The 27,300-nt window shown below is 41.0% G+C and overlaps 1 protein-coding gene across 2 annotated transcripts in view; it reads right to left on the reverse strand.

Moving 5' to 3' along the window:
• LOC120936507 (rootletin-like) overlaps positions 1–27,300 on the reverse strand; it is a 167,164-nt gene that overhangs the window by 94,283 nt on the left and 45,581 nt on the right. For both annotated transcript variants that reach the window (XM_040348921.1, XM_040348920.1), the window contains exons 6-9: positions 26,478–26,584; positions 26,026–26,191; positions 1,989–2,095; positions 941–1,153 (exon numbers count right to left, since the gene is read on the reverse strand). In XM_040348921.1, coding sequence (XP_040204855.1) covers positions 941–1,153; positions 1,989–2,095; positions 26,026–26,191; positions 26,478–26,584 — 593 coding nt within the window. The remainder of the gene's footprint in view (positions 1–940; positions 1,154–1,988; positions 2,096–26,025; positions 26,192–26,477; positions 26,585–27,300) is intronic.

The raw sequence follows: 27,300 nt of genomic DNA on the forward strand, positions 1-27,300 counted from the left end.
CTGTGCCTGCGTGGGTTTCCTCTGGGTACTCTAGTTTCCTCCCAAAACTCTAAAGGCATGCTGGGAAGTTAATTGGCTCCTGTCTAAATTGGCCCTAGTCAAGCGTGTCGGGATCCTTCAGGGTAAAGGACCATGCTATATCAAGATGCCACTCAACTCTCTGCCTGTCTCTGTATGCCAGCTTAGAGTTGGTCTTTTCTCCAGTTTCATTAGCTCTAAATGGGAGATTTTTTATTTGTTTGTTTTTGTGCAGCCATAGTGCCACCTTTCAAAAGTGGTGCTATCAAAAACTACCTGAATATGTCCTAAATATCAATAAAGCTACCATAACTGGCTGAAAGGATATTTTAGTCTGATGCAGGTTATTTTGAAGGGGCCATATCCTTAGAAAAGTGTCACAATTGCTTTACTGAATTCCTGCCGCTGTCAGCAGGACAAAATAAAGCAGAGTTCATGTGTCAGTTTCTCACACCTACATGCATGCCATGTACAGGAGACTTTAAGAAAAGCTTTTAAAATTGGGCTAGTCCAGCATACAACGATCATTGACTTGTGTAATCAAGCAGCAAGGTAAAGCTCCAATGGGTAAAGAAGATAGGGGGATGTTGGAGCGATAGTGTTAAAATGGGCTAATGCTACAGTCTGCATTCACTTTAGAGGTATTATGGTGCTAAGCAAATGGACCATATATGAACATATATTTACTGCAACCAGCTTTAATAAATTCCCAAGGGGCTGTAAAACAAGAGCACAACCAAATATACAAGTCCTTGGGTGACTTTGGAGGCAGTGGTCACCACCAGGGTGCTTGGTTTTGATTTTGTCTGCATTGGAGCCAAAGGGAAAAGCTGACCATTCAAACTGTCTTGCATATAGCACATTCCAGTTATTACAATCAGCCTATTTATTGAATGCCAAATATGTTATGTGGTGCTACTACCTGGAGTTCTGTTCCACTTTCTCAGCATCCCACTGGCTCTGCATTTGGATCATTTGTCGAACTTTGTCTCGCAGTTGCTGCTCAAGGCGGGCTGTATGAAGGGAAGCCCCGGCAGCATTCTGAGACAGACGCAGGTTGGAGTCTAAATTCAAACAGGCTGTGTGCATGCGTCGTGAACTACGTGAAATTTCGTTCTTCATCTCACCAAGACCCCTGGATGGGAAGACAAAGCACAATGTATACAATTAATTGTTTGCCCTACAGAAGTGGGGACAACCATTATTTGGGCTAAAGGAAAGTTTAGGCTTATGCCCTGTACACACAATCGGTCAATCCGATGAAAACGGTCTGATGGATTTTTCCATCAGTTGAAGCCTACACACCATCGGTTAAAAAACGATCGTGTCAGAACGCGGTCACGTAAACCACGTACGACGGCACTATAAAGGGGAAGTTCAAATCAAATGGCGCCACCCTTGGGGCTGCTTTAGCGTGTTACAGCGTGATGAATGTGCTATCTCCATAACGAACGCTAGTTTTACCAGAACGAGCGCTTCCGTCCCCTAATTTAGTCTGGGCATGCATGGATTTTTAACCAATGGACGTGCCTACAGATGATCGTTTTTCTTCTATCGGTTAGGTATCCATCAGATAATTTTAAAACAAGTTCCATTTTTTTTAACCGATGGATAAATAACCGATGGCGCCCACACACGATCGGTTTGGTCTGATGAAAACGGTCCATCAGACTGTTCTCATCAGACAAACCGATCGTGTGTACGCGGCATAACGGTTCTTCAGGAAATAGTGAAATATTTTCGTCTTGTGCCCTAATTTTACCAGTTCATATTAAACTAATAAACTGTAATTCTTTAATTTGATCCAGCACATAAAATGGCTAATTCTATTAAACAGAGAGATATGTATTTTTTAACAATATGCTTGGTCACCTATATAGTGCCATATAGATGTCATCTGACTTATTCATGTAGATCTGCTGTCTTTCATGCAAATGGTCCAAGTTATGTTCTAAAATACACCCCCATACCTGTCTGCCATAGATCGAAGATCGAGGAATTGATTACGCAAGGTGGCGGTCTGCCTCCACAGAGTCAGGATACTGTTGTGTTCACTGCTCAGGTAAGACGTATAACTCTACAAAAGACAGAAACATAATTGGAAACAAAACCTAATTTGGTTTAAGAAATATCATATTATTGACATAAATCTGTACATTGATCAATACGGAACGCTAAAAATGCTGTCAGAGATGCAAACAAAAGCTGACATAATGGGGTTGCTTTACTGAAGGAGTTAAGACTCTTTACCCAATAAAAAATTTGTTAAAATGTAATTATCCAATCATGTGAAAACGCTAATTCTTATTAAGTTCATCAGCATGTGACTGTATATTCAACTGAACACAGTAAAATGGTAGAACAATTCTCACCTGACACTTATGTGTGAGGCCGCGTACACACGACCGTTTTTCTCGGCAGAATCCAGCAAGAAGCTCGATGGGAGACGTATTCTGCCGAGAAAACCGGTCGTGTGTACACTTTTCGGGAAACTCGTCGAGACAAAAAGAGAGCATGTTCTCTATTTCCTCGACGGGCAATGGGAAAATTTGGCTCACCGAGTTTTTTGACAGCCGAACAAGGAACTCGACTGGGAAAATGATGTGTTTCGCCCGTCGAGTTTCTCGGTCGTAGTAAAGAGCCATTGTGAGAGCCTGACAGTGAGAGCCATTCTCTGTAAACATCCACTGCAATTTAAAAAATCAGCACCAAATTATTCAGAAACTTCATAGGTTTTGTTAAAGAAAAAAAAATGGAGCCCTTGCCTTACCTCACTGTGTGGGTCACAGATATTAATTGTAAATCCTGGTTCTGAACTTATAACCTTTTTACTATGTTCTAACTATGTAAATTTTCAGCAAACTCAGCTGCTGAAACAGCAATTCTGTTGATTCATTGGCTTTCCATTGGTGAGATTACTCTTTGTTATCTATAAAATGTAGTCATTTTTCTCCTAAGGAACTTAAGAAAACATTAGTAAAATGCTACCTGTTTATTTATGACCATTCAAGTGAGAAATATGACAATTGGCACCACTCCCCAGCATGCACCACAGAACCCACTTTGGCTCTGCAAATGTACTTTAGTATAAGAGCTCTAGCTATGGCATTTCATATATTGTGAGTGGGAGAATTTCACAGCAAGTATTTCTCATAAAAGAATAGTTGACAGGAACAATATATTGCAATCCAGCTTTTAGTCCCATCAGCTATGCATTTTAAATTTTGTACAAGGACACTTTAAAATTGCACTAAACACTGTTATAAATATTATATATATATATATATATATATATATATATATATATATATATATATACACACACACAGACAGTATCTCATAAAAGTGAGTACACCCTTCACATTGTTGTAAATATTTTATTATATCTTTTCATGTGACAACACTGAAGAAATTACACTTTGCTACAATGTAAAGTAGTGAGTGTACAGCTTGTATAACAGTGTAAATTTGCTTTTCCCTCAAAATAACTCAAACACACAGCCATTAATGTCTAAACCACTGGCAACAAAAGTGAGTACACTCCTAAATGAAAATGTCCAAATTGGGCCCAATTAGCCATTTTCCCTCCCCAGTGTTATGTGACTCATTTGTTTTACAAGATCTCCGGTGTGAATGGGAAGCAGGTGTGTTAAATTTGGTGTTATTGCTCTCACTCTCTCATACTGGTCACTGGAAGTTCAACATTGCACCTCATGGCAAAGAACTCTCTGAGGATCTAAAAAAAAAGAAATGTTGCTCTACATAAAGATGGTCTAGGCTATAAGAAGATTGCCAAGACCCTGAAACTGAGCTGCAGCACGGTGGCCAAGACCATACAGCGGTTTAACAGGACAGGTTCCACTCAGTCCTCGCCATGGTTGACCAAAGAAGTTGAGTGCACGTGCTCAGTGTCATATCCAGAGGTTGTTTTTGGGAAAAAGATGTATGAGTGCTGCCAGCATTGCTGCAAAGGTTGAAGGAGTGGGGGGGATCAGCCTGTCAGTGCTCAGACAATATGAGATGAGCACTTCCAGGTTCATGCTCAACAGAGTACATTGGGGAAAAGATTTTCCTCAATGTCTTCCCACTCCCCATCCTGATAGCATTATTGGGGTCTTAGACTACTGGGAGGGGCTGGGAAGCCACAGAGTGGAAGGGGTCTACAGTGTAGGCCAGTGACACACTAAAAAAAAAAGATCAAACAGCTCTACAGCCACTAAGATTACTTTTACTACAGTATTGTGAGCTTGCAAAACAAAAAAGAACCAAGATTATGGTTGCAATCATGAGGTTTTTTTAACCAGTTGCATACCTCCCAACTTTTTGACATGGAAATGAGGGACACCTATCAGCAAAAGTATGCAGGAATAGGACACACCCCTTGCCAAGCCCCCTTAAAGGAGAATTGTACAAAAAACAAGATTGGTTAAACCCACAAGTGATTTTTCTTTTACCACTACTATTCCTTTATATTGGCTTTTGGAATTTACAAATGCGACAATTTAGAAATTGGATGAAAGGTTTAGTGCTGGAAAACACTTTTTGATAGATAAAAAGTGCATTTTATAGACTTCTATATAGATCACACTAAAATGTTGGACAAATAAGGGGGACAGAGGGACATTGCTCCAAATCAGGGACAGTCCCTCAAAATCAGGGACAGTTGGGAGCTATGCAATTGCCTCCCAAGCCAAATCTGACACTTCTCATATACATGTAAAAAAAATTACTAGATCATTACTTAGAACCTCCAAACATTATATATTTTCTGAAAGCAAATGCCCTGGAGAAAAAAAATTGTTGATTGTTGCAATTGTTATGTCACACGATATTTGTGCAGCAGTTTTTCAAATAATTGTTTTTGGAAATACACTTTAATGAATTTTAGTGCATACACACAATATAATACCCTATTGTCTATTGCTCCATAGGCAACACTTTAAAAGTCTTTACGGTTACCTGTTTAGATTTACACAGGAAGTCTGACACTAGAATTATTGCACTCAGTAGAATTATCGCTGGCACTAGAATTATCGCTCACATTCGTGGATATATCCCACATGTGTGGTGTGATTGAGCCAGGATATTTCACGTTTTTGTATGTATATGCGCCCTTTCCAGCACTCCTTATTGTATAGAACAGTCATAGGTAGGGGCAGTGACTTTTGTTTGTTGTATTTATGTCATTGTGGTCAAGCAGCACACTGGCACCTTTGCTTCCATGTGCTGGGTGTTTAGTGTGCTTCTGCCCCTTTAATGAGGGCTGGGCTACCTCCAGTCACCTGCCCCTTATCTATCAATCAGCAGTCATGTGCTCCTACTGATCAGACTTAAAATGCAATGTTATAGTTAGGACTGCAGTATACAGAGAGCCTTGACGAGGCCTGCAGCTTACACATGCATTTGTAAATGCGTGCAACTAAACCTCTGTTTTTAACGCACACTGTTAGACAGGTGAATTTGGTTGGTTGCTGATTGGTCGGTAAGTTTGAGCCTGGATAGTCCATGTTTTTGTATGTATATACGCCCTTTCCAGCGCTCCTTATTGTATAGACCAGTCATAGGTAGGGGCAGTGACTTTTGTTTGTTGTATTTATGTCATTGTGGTCAGGCAGCACACTGGCACCTTTGCTTCCATGTGCTGGGTGTTTAGTGTGCTCCTGCCCCTTTAATGAGGGCTGGGCTACCTCCAGTCACCTGCCCCTTATCTATCAATCAGCAGTCATGTGCTCCTACTGAGGAGACTTAAAATGCAATGTTATAGTTAGGACTGCAGTATACAGAGAGCCTTGACGGGGCCTGCAGCTTACACATGCATTTGCAAATGAGTGCAACTAAACCCCTGTTTTTAATGCACACTGTTAGACCGGTGAATTTGGTTGGTTGCTGATTGGTCGGTAAGTTTGAGCCTGGATATTCCATGTTTTTGTATGTGTGGTGTGATTGCCGTTTACATATGCATAAAGGACCAAAGTGAGCGTTTGCATTTGTGCATTAGCATGGGAGGAAGGGGTGCTGCAGTCATGACTCTGGTAGAACCAATTAAACTAGAGGGCATACGGGTATGTCAATATGAGTCAATTGGTTAACCAGTTCAACTATTTTAAGGCCAGGTTGTATGGGATATTACCAAATCCTGAAGTGTTGCTGTGCGCAGAGTATGGGAATTAAAATATATACATATTCTTAACAAGCAGTAAACTTTGAAAAAAGTCATAAATCACATGGGAGAGCCCGGAAGAACCCATACCCATATGATATCGGTTGTTTTTTGATTACTTCATAATGCATGCTCACTATGCTTTATTTCTCCAGATATGCTGTACTTTGTGTGTACCTGCTCTGCTGACATTGTATGAACACCTTCTGAAGACTTTGTATGTTGTAACTGTGTATTTGTTAATACTCAATAAAAATTGTTTAAAAAAAAATAAAAAAATCACCTCTTTAGCTGCTTGTAATGTGACATTATTAATTTTAAAGATCCTTAAAGATGACACCAAAGATTCTAAGGTTTGGTTTCAGTCAGTTTCAAACAGCTTAGAAAACACCTGACTGACAAGCTGATGCAAAAGGAAGTACCGTATTTGCCAGTGTATAAGGCGACCGGGCGTATAAGACGACCCCCTAATTTGACAGTTTAAAAAAAAAAAAATTGCCTGTACTCACCGTATAAGACGGCCCCCTTCCGAGGCTTCTGACGCTTCATATTTTTTCCTTCTGGAGCCATATTCTTCTTCCTTCTTGCTGGAGCTACAGTAGAGCCAATCACAGCGAGCAATGTATTCTATTAATGAATACAAAGCCTGCTTGGATTGGCAGTGGCTGTAACATCATCAGCCCACGCCTCTGACTCTCAAAGCCAATCCGAACAGGCTACTGTATGTAGCCTGCTCAGATTGGCAGAGGTTGTTACTCCAAGGCTCTGTATTCATTTGAATACAACGCTCATCGGGATTGGCTAAGCTACATACAGTATTACTGCACATCCAGCAGGCATCCGAGCAGCTGACCCGGCGTATAAGACGACCCCTGATTTTTGGCCAGTTTTTTTGAGTGTAAAAGGTAGTCTTATACGCCAGCAAATACAGTAATATGAAAGAGCTAAGGTTTCAATGCATGTGTTGTGAAATACAAATGTAATGTCTTCACAATGCTTACAGATAAAGAGGTGAATAATAATTGTTTTTAAGTGCATTTCTGTTTTTTCAGAATATGTATGTTAGTGTGCATGCTCTGGGCTCAGGTTTACTAGTTAATTAGGCCTGGTTCACACCTATGCATTCTTTAGTGCGTTTTCAGTTTTGCAGACACACACTACAGTCCATTTAACATGGTTTCATATGTATGTGGTTCACATCTGTGCAATTTAAGGAAAGGGCCAGGGATTTGTTTCTGGTTTTTGGTTCCATAGACTTCAGTGGATCAAAAAAGGTGTATTAAAAAACGCAAAATGCACCTGGAATATGCAAACTGCAACCTGAATAGGTGTGAATCGGGCCTCAGAGTACCCTGCAGATTAAAAAAAATGCCAGCGGCAAAAAATATGCAACATCTTAAAACAATTTTTTATCTCAGAAAATATCAATAAAATAAACAGACGGGAGTTATTTTGGCCCATTGTCTTAGTATAATTGTTTATGTACAATTTTAGGATGTCTTGTTTGAACAGAATCAAATCACTGCTCAGCATTTAAAAGAGATTTTGGCCAGGACTTTGATATGGCCATTCTGAAGTAACGGATTTCCTCTCTTTGTTGTTAGTTCACTGGAAACAAGTTTGATTATGTAATTTTTTTTCTTTAAAATTCATATTCAAGGTCATTCATAGAGAAAATGTGCAAATATCTAGAATTAGGATACATTGATTAGAGGGTAGTTGGTACTGTATGTTCCAATGAGTTAACGTTTTCCTTGAATCACACAATCTTGATTACCTGCTCTTCACATAAAAAGAAAATCTGTAGATAGGAATGGACCCAGAAGGATTTATCAGGCTTGGGTCTCCTTCAGTTCAGTTTACACTCCCTACGATGGGTATAATTAAAAGTCATTATTGAAGGGGATCTCTACATAGTCCTTCAACAGGTGGCTAAGAACCTCTCAAGAAATCTTTGTTCTTAATAACATCTTTATTCACGAGCCTACCTTTGGAAAAAAATGACCCGAAACTGGTTTTATTTGTACATGACCTCAGAGAAAACCACCACTCTCCGAACAAAGGCAGAAATGCTGCCCTGCTCGAACCTGCTAAAGACCATCTGGATGTTTCATAGCACTAATGGAATAATAATAAACTTTTTGAGAAAGGTGTCAAACATTACACTGTGCAAAAACAAAACTGCAGTATCAGGAAATTCTCCAGCTGAATACCAAATGGCCTCCCTCAGACCCTAAACTCAAATCAAAGAAGGGTCATGTAATATGGGAGTATGAATTAACAATAATCACAGAAAAGCCTGCATTTTTGAATTGCCAAGTCCGAGTCTGGTTAAAATTGCATTTAAATGCTGCCTCGGGATTTGATTCTATTCAAACAAGACATCCCAAAAATATGCATGAATTGAAACAAAGATATCACACATTTTCAACAATCAGCAACAGTCTGTTTGAAGTTATTGATAAATTGCAAAGTTGTACCTGTTTACTCAATAGGGTGGAATTCAGACGTGCTATGAATAGGTGTCTGCATAGTTTGTAACCAGCCTTGTTTGTTTCAACCTTTGGTTAGTAAAAATATGTCTTTCAAAAAGTTCTGCAGGTTTGGTCAGAAATAGAGCAGCTCGGGACCTGTGGCTTTTCTTTAAACCAGGGGTGGGGAACCTTTTTTCTGCCGAGGGCCATTTGGATTTTTGTAACATCATTCGGGGGCCGTACAAAATGATCAACTTAAAAATTAGCCTGTTATAGCGGGGATTAAACGTGTCCCCCCCCCCTGCATCACTGGACCCCTCTACATTACACAGCACCCTGCATCACTGGACCCCTTTACATTACACAGCACCTTGCACCTCTGGACCCCTTTACATTACACAGCACCCTGCATCACTGGACCCCTTTACATTACACAGCACCCTGCATCACTGTTCCCCTTTACATTACACAGCACCTTGCACATCTGGACCCCTTTACATTGCACAGCACACTGCATCACTGGACCCCTTTACATTACACAGCACCCTGCATCACTGGACCCCTCTACATTACACAGCACCTTGCACCTCTGGACCCCTTTACATTACACAGCACCCTGCATCACTGGACCCCTTTACATTACACAGCACCCTGCATCACTGGACCCCTTTACATTACACAGCACCTTGCACCTCTGGACCCCTTTACATTACACAGCACCCTGCATCACTGGACCCCTTTACATTACACAGCACCCTGCATCACTGGACCCCTTTACATTACACAGCACCCTGCATCACTGTTCCCCTTTACATTACACAGCACCCTGCACATCTGGACCCCTTTACATTGCACAGCACCCTGCATCACTGGACCCCTTTACATTACACAGCACCCTGCATCACTGGACCCCTTTACATTACACAGCACCTTGCACCTCTGGACCCCTTTACATTACACAGCACCCTGCATCACTGGACCCCTTTATATTACACAGCACCCTGCATCACTGTTCCCATTTACATTACACAGCACCTTGCACATCTGGACCCCTTTACATTACACAGCACCTTGCACCTCTGGACCCCTTTATATTACACAGCACCCTGCATCACTGGACCCCTTTACATTACACATCACCCTGTACCTCTGGACCCTTTACATTACACAGCACCCTGCATCACTGGACCCCTTTACATTACACAGCACCCTGCACTGTGCAGGACATTAATACATGAGTTACCATGATCATTGACCAGTGCAGGACATTTACCTAGGGTTGCCACCTGTACGGGATTGACCCGGACAGTACGGGGTTTGAATCATGTGTCCGGGTCTCCTTCCGCCTTCTACCCGGACACATGATTCAAACTGTACTGTGGCTTAGCTGGTGGAGGAACACTAGTAGTTAAAGTTGGTAGGGGACTGTTCTTATCCTTATACAGCAGTTCGGACAATTTAATCTGAGCCCCAATGTCCTCCTCTTCTTCTATACAGATACACTGAGTAATGTAATTGCCGGGATCAGCAGCACAAGGATTACTCTGCAGGGACTATTTGATGGTTTTCGGGCTCAGACGGAGTAATCCGTGTGCAGAGGTTCTCGGCAATTACATTACTCAGCCAGGGTATCTGTATAGAAGAGGACGTGGGGAGATTAGATTGTCGGGACTCAGAACTGCTGAATAAAGATAAAAACTTTCCCATAATGACATTGTGATTTTTTTTTTTAATATGCAGCATGGGGGGAGGGGGTAAGTGTCCTGCACTGGTCATGGTAACTCACAGTGCAGGACATTAATACATGAGTTACTATGACCAGTGCAACTGTGTAGGTAGGACATTTACCCCCTCCCCCCGCCGCCATGCTGAATATTAAAAAAATCACAGACAGTCATCACCGTTAATAATCAGACTGCATACAGAATGATGCAGTCTGAAGATTATTAACTTTGATGACTGTCTGTGATTTTTTTAATATGCAGCATAGCGGCGGGGGGAGGGGGGGTAAATGTCCTGCACAGTGCACAGGACATTAATACATAAGTTACCATGACCAGTGCAGGACATTTACCCCCCCCCCCGACATGCTGCATATTAAAAAGATCATATTCATCATATTTACATTTAATAATTTTCAAATTGCATCATTGATGCAATTTGAAAATTATTAAATGTAAATATGATGAAAAAATTCGCTGTATTTCATGATGCTGTCTGGCTGCCTTACTTGCTGCTGGAAATGGTTCCTCGTCGGTGGCGCTGGCTCGTCCTCTCTATGCTCCTCCCATCAGTGCCATCCCAGCCAGCATGAATGGTGATCCCCGCCCGCCGTGAGTGACGTCACGCCGCCGGGCGGGGCTGTAAACCTAGGGAAGCATCTTAGCTGCAGTGCAATTGCTGGAGGCTGGCGGCGGCTAACAGGGGCGGGCCGCAGGAGCGGAGTTCATGCTATTGGCTGGAGGCTGGCGCCGGCTAACAGGGGCGGGCCGCAGGAGCGGAGTTAATGCTATTGGCTGGAGGCTGGCGCCGGCTAACAGGGGCGGGCCGCAGGAGCGGAGTTAATGTATTTCTAAACACACGGACAATGAATGAATGATCGCCATGATCATCCATTCATTGTCAGTGTGTTTAGAAATACATTTACTCCGCTCCATAGTGACAATCGGCGGCGGTGTTTTACAATCGCATGGGGGGCTGGATTGAATGATTTCGCGGGCCGCAAGCGGCCTGCGGGCCGCAGGTTCCCCACCCCTGCTTTAAACCTACAAGGTACAGTAGTGAGCTGGTCCCAGGGACCCCTTCACCAGTTCACTTTGTTGAAGCACATATTTGCTACATATGTCTACCCAAGATAAATATAAAAGCATATATTTTAAGATGAAAAAAGAAAAAATTGCGCTAACAAAATGGTAAATTAATTAAGTGAATAATTATGAAGGCAGCAATAGCGTGACCTAACACAAAATACTAAAAAAAAAGGGAAAATTGTGCCAACCAAGTAATGTGCAATAAAGTCCTTTGTGTATCCACAAATAAATAATCAAATCATCAAGGAAGAAAAAATCGCACAAATATAAGTGCAAAAATAAGTGCAAATAAGTCCTTAATACATGCACATATGCAATATTAAAGTCCAAAAACGGTGAAATCCAGGACAAACAACACCCAGTGTGTAGATAGTAACATAAACGTGATCCGCCACCACATGGACTGAGGCTTACCAAAAGGTAACCAAATAACAGCGTTATTTTAGGTCACAGCAGGATACTCCAGAGTATGGGGACACAGCTTTAAGATGGACCAGGAATGTAAACAGACCACAACTCATAGGAAATCCTCGGCGGGATACAGCAAAATCTAATGTGAAGTACTCCTCCTCGAATCGTCTCATACAGCCCAGTCGATATTAGACATGCAGGGAAGGAGACCGCACATAGGGTAGTAGGTACCAACAATTTTATTAAAAGTATTAAAAACTACTTACAAACGTAGAGCAAGTATGAGCATAGAAACAAATGCCGGCCGGCATATAGCAGAAGCCCTTCCTGAACGCGGTGACGTCACTGCACGCCGTCCCAGACGCGTTTCGTCACAAATTGACGTTTTCAATGGGAATAGACTCTGCAGTGAACCACCGCTTTATATAACCAGGCCTCGCTTTGACCGCCAGGAACCGGAAGTAACAGAAACACCATTTTGGAAGTGGGAAACTGTGTAATATAACTATGTGCGAGACCGAAAAGTCCCTAAGGCTAAGACAGGGAGATAATTATACTAACGAGACTCAAAAATATTACATGCAAAAATTATATGCATAATAATAAATAATAAATCTCGATCTGTATAAAATAACGAAACCCAAAATAAAAATAAAAATAAAGTGTTCGATACATACAAAGGCAATCCGTCGCCCTACAGATCGAAACTGAAACAGCATGCCTTTGAATTAATAAAAAGTAAATGAGCATTACCTCATTACTAAATGTACCAGTATTAAATGAATTCGATAATCCAACTCAAATGTGGAGTCCATGATAACCACAAACTGTGTAAAATAAATTAATATAAATTATATAAAAATATATGTATAACAACATATAAGAATATATATGTGAAAAATCATAAATTATTAATATTGGAAACATGATCAGATCAACCCCCGTTTCCATAAAAATGAATTATAAAAATTAATGTGAAAAATTATTTATGTGAAAATTTTATAGTGTAATAAAAATGTATATAAATATAAAAAAAAAACGATTTATGAAAATTTATGAAAATTTTATAGTGTAATAAATATATATATCAATATATATCCCAATGTTGTAAAAACAAAACTAGATATGATAGAAAAAATTCCTTTGTAGCAAAAATTATTCCCATCCTGGTGAGATCAAAGTGAGGCTGAAACAGCAATATACATAGAATACCATAAAAAATTATTATACAAAAGGCACATATAAACCAATAGTATATACCTTAGACTCCAATATAAATAGCATCAGGCGTTATTTATAAACGCATTTACGTCGGTGTCTATATTGAGACCATGGGGTGCATAACATTTGAGACGGTGTATCCAGGCCATTTCCAGCCTGGATATCTCCCTTACCAGAGCACTTCCCCTCCAATTTGGTATAAATGTATCAATACCCAAGAACAGTGTATTTCTTGGGTCTTTGTTGTGCTTTAAAAGATAGTGCTTAGACACCGAATGTTGTTCAAACCCGGTGAGAATATTTGTGATATGTTCATTCAATCGAACACGTAGTTGTCGGTTAGAGCGGCCAACATATTGTAGGCCGCATGGACATTGTATTAAGTAAACCACTCCTGTGGTCTCACAGGTTATAAAGGGCTTGATGGAGTGCTCCTTCCTTGTGACAGTTGACTCAAACGTGGTCGTACGTCTACTCCTACATGAATTAGTTGAACAAACTCTACACCGTCTGCACTGATAGAAACCTGTTAACTGGTTAAAAAAGGTATTCAGACCATTACGTGGGGGATTTAGAATATTCGGTGCAATCCGATTACGTAAAGAAGGTGCACCTCTAAAAACAACCCTTGGTTTATCTGGCAAAAGACCCTTGAGGACAGGGTCATTTTTCGCCAGATGCTAGTGTTTGCTTAAAAGTTGTTTGATACCTCCATGCTGGATAGAATAATCAGTAATAAAGGGGACACAACCCTGAAATTGGTCACATTCAACCTGAGGTCGCTCCATCAAAAGCTCTTCCCTGGGGACTAGGCTAACAGTCTCCAGAGTCTCCTCCAAAGATTCTATATTGTAACCTTTTTCCAAAAACCGACTAGTCAGCACCTTGGCCTGTTCAGAAAACTCAAGAGGATCAGAACAGTTCCTGCGCAGCCTGAGGTACTGGCTTTTTGGAACTGATTTAAGCCACTGGTTGTGATGGCAACTATTTAAAGGGATAAAAGAGTTGCGATCCGTCGCCTTAAAAAAGGTGGAGGTGCTAAACTCATTATCCTTAACACCCACCTTGAGATCCAAATAGTGGACCTCAGTTTGGCTGGCTTCGAACTTCAATTGTATCCCCCTCTGATTGCGGTTCAGATCCAACATGAAGTCCTCCAGCTTGGCGAGTGGGCCGTCCCATAGGAGGAGGATGTCATCAATATACCTTGCCCATAACATGAGCTCCGGCACATTGGCGTCATAGATGACATCCTCCTCCCACTTGGCCATAAACAAATTGGCCAAGCTGGGGGCATATTTAGCCCCCATGGCAATGCCCGTTTCCTGTTTATAGAACTTCTCCTCGAACCAAAAATAGTTCGAGGAGGTGGCGAACCTTAAAAGTGACATAATAAACTCTACCTGTTTGGCAGGGAGGCCAGAGTCTCGAGATAAATAAAAGAGAACAGCCTGTAAACCCAATTCATGGGGAATAATGCTATACAGAGAAGTCACGTCTATCGTGACCAGCCACATGCCATTTTTAGGAGAGAGACTGGCCAGAAGGTTAATAATGTGCCTAGAGTCTTTTACATATGACGGTATCCTCTTGACCAATGGCTGTAAGAAAAAAATCCACATATCTGCCCACCCGGGACGTCACAGAGTCGATGCCACTGACAATGGGACGCCCCCCGGGGGACAGACAGGATCCTTATGTAGCTTAGGCAAATAATAAATGGTTGGCGTGCGTGGTGCCAATGAGATTAAATATAACCTTTCTTTCGGAGTTAGAATCCCCTCATAAAACCCTTTGGATACCAGGGCTTCCAATTCCCTTTTGTATTTGGTTTTGGGATCTGACTGTATTATTGAATAGGTGTTGGAGTCACCCAATATGTTAATGGAAGTTAAGAAAGCTCGTCTGAATAAAACTATGCAGGAAGGCTTAGACCTATTATGTCAGAATAAAGAATTGGTAGTTAGACCTGCCGATAAGGGGGGTGGGATTGTGGTGTTGGACAGACTGGATTATTTAAGGGAGATGAATAACATATTGGGTGACTCCAACACCTATTCAATAATACAGTCAGATCCCAAAACCAAATACAAAAGGGAATTGGAAGCCCCGGTATCCAAAGGGTTTTATGAGGGGATTCTAACTCCGAAAGAAAGGTTATATTTAATCCCATTGGCACCACGCACGCCAACCATTTATTATTTGCCTAAGCTACATAAGGATCCTGTCTGTCCCCCGGGGCGTCCCATTGTCAGTGGCATCGACTCTGTGACGTCCCGGGTGGGCAGATATGTGGATTTTTTCTTACAGCCATTGGTCAAGAGGATACTGTCATATGTAAAAGACTCTAGGCACATTATTAACCTTCTGGCCAGTCTCTCTCCTAAAAATGGCATGTGGCTGGTCACGATAGACGTGACTTCTCTGTATAGCATTATTCCCCATGAATTGGGTTTACAGGCTGTTCTCTTTTATTTATCTCGAGACTCTGGCCTCCCTGCCAAACAGGTAGAGTTTATTATGTCACTTTTAAGGTTCGCCACCTCCTCGAACTATTTTTGGTTCGAGGAGAAGTTCTATAAACAGGAAACGGGCGTTGCCATGGGGGCTAAATATGCCCCCAGCTTGGCCAATTTGTTTATGGCCAAGTGGGAGGAGGATGTCATCTATGACACCAATGTGCCGGAGCTCATGTTATGGGCAAGGTATATTGATGACATCCTCCTCCTATGGGACGGCCCACTCGCCAAGCTGGAGGACTTCATGTTGGATCTGAACCGCAATCAGAGGGGGATACAATTGAAGTTCGAAGCCAGCCAAACTGAGGTCCACTATTTGGATCTCAAGGTGGGTGTTAAGGATAATGAGTTTAGCACCTCCACCTTTTTTAAGGCGACGGATCGCAACTCTTTTATCCCTTTAAATAGTTGCCATCACAACCAGTGGCTTAAATCAGTTTCAAAAAGCCAGTACCTCAGGCTGCGCAGGAACTGTTCTGATCCTCTTGAGTTTTCTGAACAGGCCAAGGTGCTGACTAGTCGGTTTTTGGAAAAAGGTTACAATATAGAATCTTTGGAGGAGACTCTGGAGACTGTTAGCCTAGTCCCCAGGGAAGAGCTTTTGATGGAGCGACCTTAGGTTGAATGTGACCAATTTCAGGGTTGTGTCCCCTTTATTACTGATTATTCTATCCAGCATGGAGGTATCAAACAACTTTTAAGCAAACACTGGCATCTGGCTAAAAATGACCCTGTCCTCAAGGGTCTTTTGCCAGATAAACCAAGGGTTGTTTTTAGAGGTGCACCTTCTTTACGTAATCGGATTGCACCGAATATTCTAAATCCCCCACGTAATGGTCTGAATACCTTTTTTAACCAGTTAACAGGTTTCTATCAGTGCAGACGGTGTAGAGTTTGTTCAACTAATTCATGTAGGAGTAGACGTACGATCACGTTTGAGTCAACTGTCACAAGGAAGGAGCACTCCATCAAGCCCTTTATAACCTGTGAGACCACAGGAGTGGTTTACATAATACAATGTCCATGCGGCCTACAATATGTGGGCCGCACTAAGCGACAACTACGTGTTCGATTGAATGAACATATCACAAATATTCTCACCGGGTTTGAACAACATTCGGTGTCTAAGCACTATCTTTTAAAGCACAACAAAGACCCAAGAAATACACTGTTCTTGGGTATTGATAAATTTAGACCAAATTGGAGGGGAAGTGCTCTGGTAAGGGAGATATCCAGGCTGGAAATGGCCTGGATACACCGTCTCAAATGTTATGCACCCCATGGTCTCAATATAGACACCGACGTAAATGCGTTTATAAATAACGCCTGATGCTATTTATATTGGAGTCTAAGGTATATACTATTGGTTTATATGTGCCTTTTGTATAATAATTTTTTATGGTATTCTATGTATATTGCTGTTTCAGCCTCACTTTGATCTCACCAGGATGGGAATAATTTTTGCTACAAAGGAATTTTTTCTATCATATCTAGTTTTGTTTTTACAACATTGGGATATATATTGATATATATATTTATTACACTATAAAATTTTCATAAATTTTCATAAATCGTTTTTTTTATATTTATATACATTTTTATTACACTATAAAATTTTCACATAAATAATTTTTCACATTAATTTTTATAATTCATTTTTATGGAAACGGGGGTTGATCTGATCATGTTTCCAATATTAATAATTTATGATTTTTCACATATATATTCTTATATGTTGTTATACATATATTTTTATATAATTTATATTAATTTATTTTACACAGTTAGATCAACTCAGTGTGCAGTTTGTGGTTATCATGGACTCCACATTTGAGTTGGATTATCGAATTCATTTAATACTGGTACATTTAGTAATGAGGTAATGCTCATTTACTTTTTATTAATTCAAAGGCATGCTGTTTCAGTTTCGATCTGTAGGGGGACGGATTGCCTTTGTATGTATCGAACACTTTATTTTTTTTTTGGGTTTCGTTATTTTATACAGATCGAGATTTATTATTTATTATTATGCATATAATTTTTGCATGTAATATTTTTGAGTCTCGTTAGTATAATTATCTCCCTGTCTTAGCCTTAGGGACTTTTCGGTCTCGCACATAGTTATATTACACAGTTTCCCACTTCCAAAATGGTGTTTCTGTTACTTCCGGTTCCTGGCGGTCAAAGCGAGGCCTGGTTATATAAAGCGGTGGTTCACTGCAGAGTCTATTCCCATTGAAAACGTCAATTTGTGACGAAACGCGTCTGGGACGGCGTGCAGTGACGTCACCGCGTTCAGGAAGGGCTTCTGCTATATGCCGGCCGGCATTTGTTTTTATGCTCATACTTGCTCTACGTTTGTAAGTAGTTTTTAATACTTTTAATAAAATTGTTGGTACCTACTACCCTATGTGCGGTCTCCTTCCCTGCATGTCTAATATCGACTGGGCTGTATGAGACGATTCGAGGAGGAGTACTTCACATTAGATTTTGCTGTATCCCGCCGAGGATTTCCTATGAGTTGTGGTCTGTTTACATTCCTGGTCCATCTTAAAGCTGTGTCCCCATACTCTGGAGTATCCTGCTGTGACCTAAAATAACGCTGTTATTTGGTTACATTTTGGTAAGCCTCAGTCCATGTGGTGGCGGATCACGTTTATCTACACACTGGGTGTTGTTTGTCCTGGATTTCACCGTTTTTGGACTTTAATATTGCATATGTGCATGTATTAAGGACTTATTTGCACTTATTTTTGCACTTATATTTGTGCGATTTTTTCTTCCTTGATGATTTGATTATTTATTTGTGGATACACAAAGGACTTTATTGCACATTACTTGGTTGGCGCAATTTTCCCTTTTTTTTAAATATATTTTAAGATAACAGCCACAGACAAAATGAACAAAAGGCTGGTAGGTTTTAAAACTCACCAGCTGTTTTTTAATATGTAGTCTTTTTTCTTGCAAGGACCTGTATTTTTGGTAACTGGCAAGGGATCCCAATGAGCCCTTTATCAGTTTCCTATATAGCAGAACATGTTTTCCTTGAATCCAATTGATGTGGGCTTAAAACAACAACATCGATGCTGACAAATACATGCACATATGATGTACAGTGGAACCTCGGATTACGAGCAAAATCCGTTCCAAGAGAATGCTCGTAATCCAAAGTACTCGCATATCAAAGCGAGTTTCCCCATTGAAGTCAATGGAAACAAAAATAATTTGTTCCATATTGACTTTAATGGCATGCAATACCGCATGTGGCCAGAGGTGGGTGCAACAGAGAGCCTCGAAAACTTCCGGAAAGGCCTGAGGACACCTCGGCTGACCTTGACAAGCCTCGGAAAGACTCAGTTCCCAAGGTTTGTCAAGGTCAGCAGAGCTGTCCTTTGGGCCTTTCCGTGCATTTCCGAATGGTGCTGATCAGCGCCGTTGGGCTCCGCTCGGCTCCGTCGCGCCCCCCCCCCCTCAGGCCAAATGTGGTACTGCACACCGCTTTGGCCGGGATCCTGCTCGTTTTGTGAAACAACACTCGCGAACAAGTTAGGATTTTTTAAAATACAGTGCTCGTATTGCGAAACGCTCGTTAACCGTGTTACTCCAATCCAAGGTTCCACTGTATATATCCAGTTAAAGGAATAGATAAAGCAATGCCTCTGCAATATAGCATACACAAAAGGAATGTATTACATAGACAATTGGCAAGTTATCAAATTGCTGAAAACGATTAAAATGAGAGACCTAATCACAGACTGTTTGTAGGAATGACTGCAAAATAATATAGCAAAGCCCATATAATTAGAGTATAAACGGTTGAAACACTATGAAAACCAAAACCCAAAATGTCATATGCTGTCGCAATTATAGGGATATTTGGAACTTAGTAGTACCCTGAGATATAACAGATAACAAATGAGGATATGATACTGCAGCCGGAGTACATCAGACCTTAACACATAATAGCCAATGGTCAAAATCAAGTTGGAGCATGTTCTCTTTTTTTCTCGTCGAGATCCACAACAGTTTTCTCGACGAAAAACATTCACACGACCGTTTTTTTCTGCAAAATTGCTCTGCTAGCATTTTTTTTGATGGATTTTGCCGAGGAAAACGGTGGTGTGTACGAGGCTTCAGGCCTCGTACACACGACCGAGAATGTAAAAGAAACGTTGTTTTCCTCAACGAGGTTCTTGTAAAGCTTTCTTTGCATACACACTGTCAAGACAAAATCTTATCGTTCTCAAACGCGGTGACGTACAGCACGTACGACGGCACTATAAAGGGGAAGTTCGATTCCACTGGCGTCACCCTTGAGGTTCTTGTAAAGCTTTCTTTGCATACACACTGTCAAGACAAAATCTTATTGTTCTCAAACGCGGTGACGTACAGCACGTACGACGGCACTATAAAGGGGAAGTTCGATTCCACTGGCGTCACCCTTGAGGCTGCTTTTGCTAATCTCTTGTTACTGCGTGTTAAGTAGAACAGCCCTCAAAATGTCCACTCGCCTACTAGCATTTGGCGAGTGGATTTAAGCTGGGGGCGAGTGATGACAGGGCTGCATCTCCCTCCAATCTGTGCCTACACTTAGAGTCCCGATGAGATTGGCGGCCGAAGAGGAAAGGTGCATGCTCGGGAAAAGTAGTCTGGTGATCCGCGCACAGGCAGAGCAGTACACAGGTGCTCTACTTACAATTCTCATTAAGCCATGGGACCCAACAGTATGACCTCTCTGAGCCTGCCCCCCTCCCCCGGGCCCCGACCAATGTAGCTGGAGAGCAGAAAGTAATGAGTGAGGTGGAGGATTGCCAAAATTACCACTCCGGTGCAGCGCTCACTGAAAGTTGCCCTGACATGAGAGCGGCAGCCTTCTAGTTTGTGCAGTTTTCTTCTCCTTGTGCTCTATGTAAGTGTCCAACAGTTTAGCCTGAGCACTGTGAACAGACTGGTCTCAATGTGTGCTGTGCGCTGTCAGTGTGCGCTATGGTGTCAATGGCTGTGCAGTTGTGTGGATCTCAGCGCTGGATGGTACTCCCTCCCACTGTGCTGCAGCTCCTCTCCTCTCTGCCAGCCTGAATGAAAGGGGGAAGTGGGGACATGCAAGCGTGGAGCCGCACACACAGGTTCCTGATGATGAGATGAATGGGAGAGAGAGAGAGGATGGATGGGAGTTGCAGAGGAGACAGCAAGAGAATGGGGAAGAGACACAGTTCTAGTGCCCTGTCCCTCTGGTCTGCCCCCAGTGCCCTGTCCCTCTGGTCTGCCCCCAGTGCCCTGTCCCATTTTGTTAAAGTTGTTGTTGGTAATATTTAATTGTGTAACTTGATTCTGCATAAAACATTGTCATTCCATGAGATAATCTACAAGGGCGTGTTTACAGGTGCAATTAGGCGCAGGGCAGTGTATGAATTAGGTGGGGCAACTGGTGGCGAGTAACTCTTGAGGCCTGGCTAGTAGCTCAGGACTTGAAATTTTGAGCCCTGAAGTAGAAGTTTGATGAGAGACGATACGCGCTTTTCAGTCTGTAAGGCTTCGTACACACGATAGGTTAACCAGAGGACAATGGTCTGAAGGACGCCCTCTGAAGACGTGAGCCAATCACGAAACGCGTCAGGGCGTGACTACACGACAAGCTCTCTTGCACCAAGGCTGGTATTTACCCGGGACTTACAAAACAGGGGATAGTGATTTGCGAACATCCTCCCTGTGTGAGCTGATACCATTGTTTTGAGTGACAAGCCTTTTATGATTTTAAAGCGTGTTAGCATATGTGGGCAGCAGGGGTTTATTATTAAAAAATAAAAGGGTTTTACACTATCTAGTCTCCCTTTCTCTCCCTGCATGACCGTTGTGCTGCACCAATATTCCAAGGAAACATCTCTTTACAACTATAGAGAGACAAGCAGTAGGAGAGTGATTCAACACCAGGATCCCATTACTGCTGACATCCATCCAGTCCTCTGAGGAGACGAGCTGAGATCCAGTACGTATTATGCTGTCTTTCACCTAATATCTGGTGAGTACATTACCTATAGGGGGAGGATAGCAGTGTGAAGCATACAGTCCTGTAGTGCTTGGAGAAGATTTGATCTACATTATCTGCTTCAGCAGTGATATGTGAATTGACACTTCATCACACACACAGCTTTGTTTTTGATTGAGCTGTCCATTCAAAGAGACTGATAATAGTTGCCAAACAAGTGTTTTGACCTTGAGAGCTTCTTTATCAGTTTATTTAGGTTATGAGATTTTTGGACTCATGAGTCACGTCAGTGACCAAAAAGCGCTGTTAATGTTTTATTTAGTTTCCTCTGATAACACATATATTTTTTAGTAATTGTTGATTTTATAATAGCTGCTATATACCTTTTAAAATTTTTTTTTATTTGATTATACCATTGAGCGCTGGGATTAGAGTGATTTTAGGATTATATCTGATATTTTTTGTATTGGTCTGAAGGACCGTTGTCATAGGTTAACCGATGAAGCTGACTGATGGTCCGTCGTGCCTACACACCATCAGTTAAAAAAACGATCATGTCAGAACGCGGTGACGTAAAACACAACAATGTGCTGAAAAAAACGAACTTCAATGCTTTCAAGCATGCGTCGACTTGATTCTGAGCATGCGTGGATTTTTAACCGATGGTCGTGCCTACTAAAGATCGTTTTTTTCCCATCGGTTAGGAATCCATAGGTTCATTTTAAAGCAAGTTGGCTTTTTTTTAACCTATGGTTAAATAACCTATGGGGCCTACACACGATCGATTTGGACCGATGAAAACGGTCCATCAGACCGTTGTCCTCTGGTTAACCTATCGTGTGTACAAGGCCTTACAGCGTGACGAATGTGCTATCTCCATTACGAAGGCTACTTTTACCGAAGGTGCGCTCCCGTCTCATACTTTATTCTGAACATGCGCGGGTTTCTAAGCATACACACGAACGTGTTTCTCGTCGTAAACCAGCCCAACGAGAAACACGACGAGGAAATTGAGACTCCCGACAAGAAAAAAGAGAGCTTGTTTTCTTTTTTTTTCATCGAGATCCACAACAGTTTTCTCAACGAAAAACATACACACGACCGTTTTTCTCGGCAAAAAAGGTCTGCCAGCATTTTTCTTGATGGATTTTGCCGAGGAAAATGGTTGTGTGTACGAGGCTTCAGAGTTGAATTTTTATGCAATACTAATTCTTTACGCCTCAGAACCAAAAACTGATTTTTTTGTGGACCTCTGCTGTTCATTTCTGTAGACCACAGATGTGTTATTTTAACCCACCATTGTGGATAATCCTATGCCTGTTGATCCTGATGCTTATTTGTACCTTCACTTTGCTTTATACTTTAAGGTGTTTTTTTTTACTTTATAAATTGGCCCTATGTGAATTTTTTATTTTTTTTAAACAATACATTTTTTAGTAAGACAAGAAATAATGGTAGTGAGAACAATGACTCACGTAAAAACATGAGTGGGAGCTTTTTGGTGCGAGCTTGAACAGTCATTTGGCAATAAAATGCTGACAATGACACATGCAGTGCATAAATGTACAGCTCTAGCTATGGTGGTTAATAACTATAAGATAACATAGCTGGTCAGGAGAATGTTAGCACAAGACAAACTGTTGGGTTTCGTATAATCAAATATTTTTTGAATATTTTTTAGCTTACTAAAAATGTGCTGACTTTTACTTTTATATGTTAAATTCGTTTTTCATTTACAGAACAAACATTTAGTTTTTCATTCACAGAATTTGCAGTAGTGTAGAAAGTCATGTCATGCTAATGACATTAGATACCAGGTAATCTGAAGCTACATACTCAACTGTATTTTCATTACCATAAATGCAGTCTCTGCACAGTCCATAGAGTTAAAGGGAAACCATAATTTTTAAGCAATTTCTTTTTTAACATTTGTTTTCCTTTACTTAAAAATCAACTTTTATAGGCTATTCACAGCATAATTGGAAATCACTGTGAAGGAAAACGCCATTGTAGCCTCCTTATGCTGGATATACAGTTGTGAAATTTACATACTCTGGCAGAATTTATGATTTCTTGAATTTGAATGACAACAGAATTTTTTTTCTTTCACTCACGGTTAGTGTTTGGCTGAAGCCATTTATTATCAATCAACTGTGTTTACTCTTTTTAAATCATAATCACAACAGAGACTACCCAAATGATCCTGATCAAAAGTTTACATACCCCAGTTTTTAATACTGTGCATTGAACCTTTAACATCAATGACAGCTTGAAGTCTTTTGTGGTATTTGTGGATGAGGCTCTTTATTTTCTCAGATGGTAAAGCTGCCCATTCCTATTGGAAATTAGCTTTCAGTTCCTGTAAATTCTTGGGCTGTCTTGCATGAACGGCACGTTTGAGATCTCCCCAGAGTGTCTCAATGATATTGAGGTCAGGAGATGGTTACTCCAGAACCTTCACTTTATTCTGGTGTAGCCAATGACAGGTCGACTAGGTCTTGTGTTTTGGTTTATTGTCATGTTGGAATGTCCAAGTACGTCCCATGCGCAGCTTCCTGGCTGATGATTGCAAATGTTCCTCCAGTATTTTTTGATAACATACTGCATTTATCTTGCCATCAATTTTGACCAAATTTCCTGTGCCTTTGTAGCTCACACACCCCCAAAACATCAGCGATCCACCTTCGTGTTACACAGAAGGAATAGTGTATTATTATTATACAGGTTTTATATAGCGCCAACAGTTTGCGCAGCGCTTAACAAAATAAAGGTAGACATTACAATTTGGTACAAGAGGAATCAGAGGGCCCTGCTCATTAGAGCTTACAATCTGTACCTTTCACCATAGGCCTTGTTGACTCCTCTCCAAATGTAGTGTTTATGGCTGTGGACAAAAAGCGAAATTTTGGTCTCATCACTCCAAATGACTTTGTGCCAGGTTTGAGGCTTGTCTCCGTGCTGTTTGGCATATTGTAAGTGGGATACTTTGTGGCATTTGCGTAGTAATGGCTTTCTTCTTGCGACTCGACCATGCAGCCCATCTTTCTTCAAGTTCCTCCTTATTGTGCATCTTGAAACAGCCACACCACATGTTTTCAGAGAGTCCTGTATTTCACCTGAAGTTATTTGTGGGTTTTTCTTTGCATCCTGAACAATTTTCCTGGCAGTTGGTCTACCTGACCGTGATTTGGTTTCAACAGAACCCCTCATTTTCCACTTCTTGATTGGAGTTTGAACACTGCTGATTGGCATTCTCAATTCCTTGGATATCTTGTTATATCCCTTTCCTGTTTTATACAGTTCAACTACCTTTTTTCCACAGATTCTTTGACAATTCTTTTACTTTCCCCATGACTCAGAATCCAGAAACATCATGCAGCACCGGATGAAAGATGCAAGGGTCTGTCAGGAGTCCAGAAACTCATTGACCTTTTATACACACACACTAATTACAAGCAAACAGATCACAGGTGAGGATGGTTACCTTTAATAGCCATTCAAACCCTTTTGTGTCAACTTGTGTGCTTGTTATCAGGCCAAAATCGCCAGGGTATGTAAACTTTTGATCAGGGTCATTTGGGTAGTTTATGTTGTTATTATGATTTAAAAGAGTAAACACAGTTGGTTGATAATAAATGGCTTCAGCCAAACACTAACCATGAGTGAAAGAAAAGTTTTTGTGTTATCATTCATATTCTCTGAAAAATGGCCAAGAAATCACAAATTCTGCCAGGATATGTAAACTTATGAGCACAACTGAAAGTGACACCTGTTTCCTACAAATGACAAATATTAAATATTATAAAAATAGCTTGGGAATTTGAACAGCTTTCTTTGTAATGTAATGCAGGTTAAGGTACGTGTGTGAAAAAAATTGATGTATATTCAATATATTCCGCAATAGAGCATGTGTCAATTGGCACCAGTCTGATGAGACGCTTCTGAGGTCATTCAGCATTTACTGACAGGTGAATTTGACCTGAAGTTGATCTCCAACTACTTTGCACTGAACATCCTTCAATGCGGTATTTGTATCCCCCTAGACTTGTATGGGAATGCAAAATACAACAAAAAGCTCATTGACACAGACCAATACATGTACATTCTACCATGTCTGGTCTGCAATGCTGCAAACACATAAAAATACCTGTTGATCTTAACTTACTGTTTGAGCTGACAACCCTGCCTCTGTTGCACTGAAATCTCAAACAGTGTTGTTAGTCTTTCCTAAGTTCTGCCATGCTGAACTATACCACTTTCCACCCTTATGTTATGAAGATGAGAAGATGGGGAGGAGTTCTGTAGTCCAGCAGGAGATATTTTAGGCTACCTATTTAGCAGGAGATCTTCAGGTTGGATTATCAGAAATCACAGAACAGGAAAATGAATAATGAAACACTTTACACTATATGTTATCTGAAATCACCTCTTTCTCTTTCCTCCACTCTGATTCCCGCTGCTCCAAGTTCTCATGTGCTCTGTGGAGTTCAGAGGTCAAATGTCTCATGTCTTCTGTCAAGTTGTCATTAGATAGCTTTAATTGATCCATCTGCTCTCTCAGGGTCATGTTCACTTGTGCAAGGCTGCTGCTCCTGTAAGTTAGCAGGGAAAATAATTCACTAACATCCAAACAAAAGAATGGCAGCTCATGTAAAACTACTTTCTACTGCAAGCATTACATTATATTTCTCCAAAGTCATGCTCGGATAGGCTAACAGTGTGCCAAGATGGCATTGAATGGCTAGATTGGTGGTAGCCTGTTGACCAATACTAGGAGAGAAAATACTTTTAGCTACAAAATTACTCAGTATTTTTTATATTTACTCTCCTCAAAGTCTAAGCAGAAGTGAAAGCGAATTTAATCATAGTTTTTCATACCTCTGCTGTTCCTCCTCCAGCCTGGTCAAGGCATTTTTGAGGTCCATGCTGTGATCCTGATCCAACCTGTGCAAAGTGGACTCCACTGTATCTAGCTTTACCTGCAACTAACAGAGGACACACATCTTTTAAATCATACATAGTAAGTAGATGCTCTATGTCTACACCGCATAACTAATAGTAAGACCACAATCTAGGAGAACCAGAAATAAGCAACAATGATCCAGATCACGTTATGCAGGTGCAGACCTGTCTAAGAGCACATTAGCCAATATATAGCAGCTATATTTTTCAGTAGAGGTGCACCGAATGGAAATTTTAGTGCCAAAACTCGGCACCTTTAGCGCAAGAAAAGCTCAAGAAAAATGCATCCCTGTATGTCTTCTCCACACCATAAATGCACCTCCCAGTACCCCTATGTTAGCCTATGTATCTATGCACACATAAGCAATTACAGGCATATTAGAAGAGGAACATTTACAGAGGCCAAAACAAAAAATAAATACAAAAAATCACCTGTGCATTCAGGTGAAGAGCTTATGAGCAGCCAAAACACTAGACTCGTTAAGAGCTCGAGCGTTTACTCATTCCAATGGCGAGAATAAATCAATATTCTAGCCAATGGAATCCATTAAGGCTCAAATGCTTGACGCGTATGCAATACGAATGCTTTTTTAAGTAGCTCTTTCCTTTCAGGAGTAAATGCTTTCAGAGGAGCACCCTGTGTTCATGTGGCTTAAAGTGTTAGTTCAACTTTTCACAAATAATGAAAAGGTGAACCAAGCAATTCAAAATTTTGTTTTTAACATTCAGTTTTTTTGTT

This window comes from Rana temporaria, chromosome 4 (genome assembly GCF_905171775.1).
Source record: "Rana temporaria chromosome 4, aRanTem1.1, whole genome shotgun sequence".
Taxonomy (NCBI): Eukaryota; Metazoa; Chordata; class Amphibia; order Anura; family Ranidae; genus Rana; species Rana temporaria.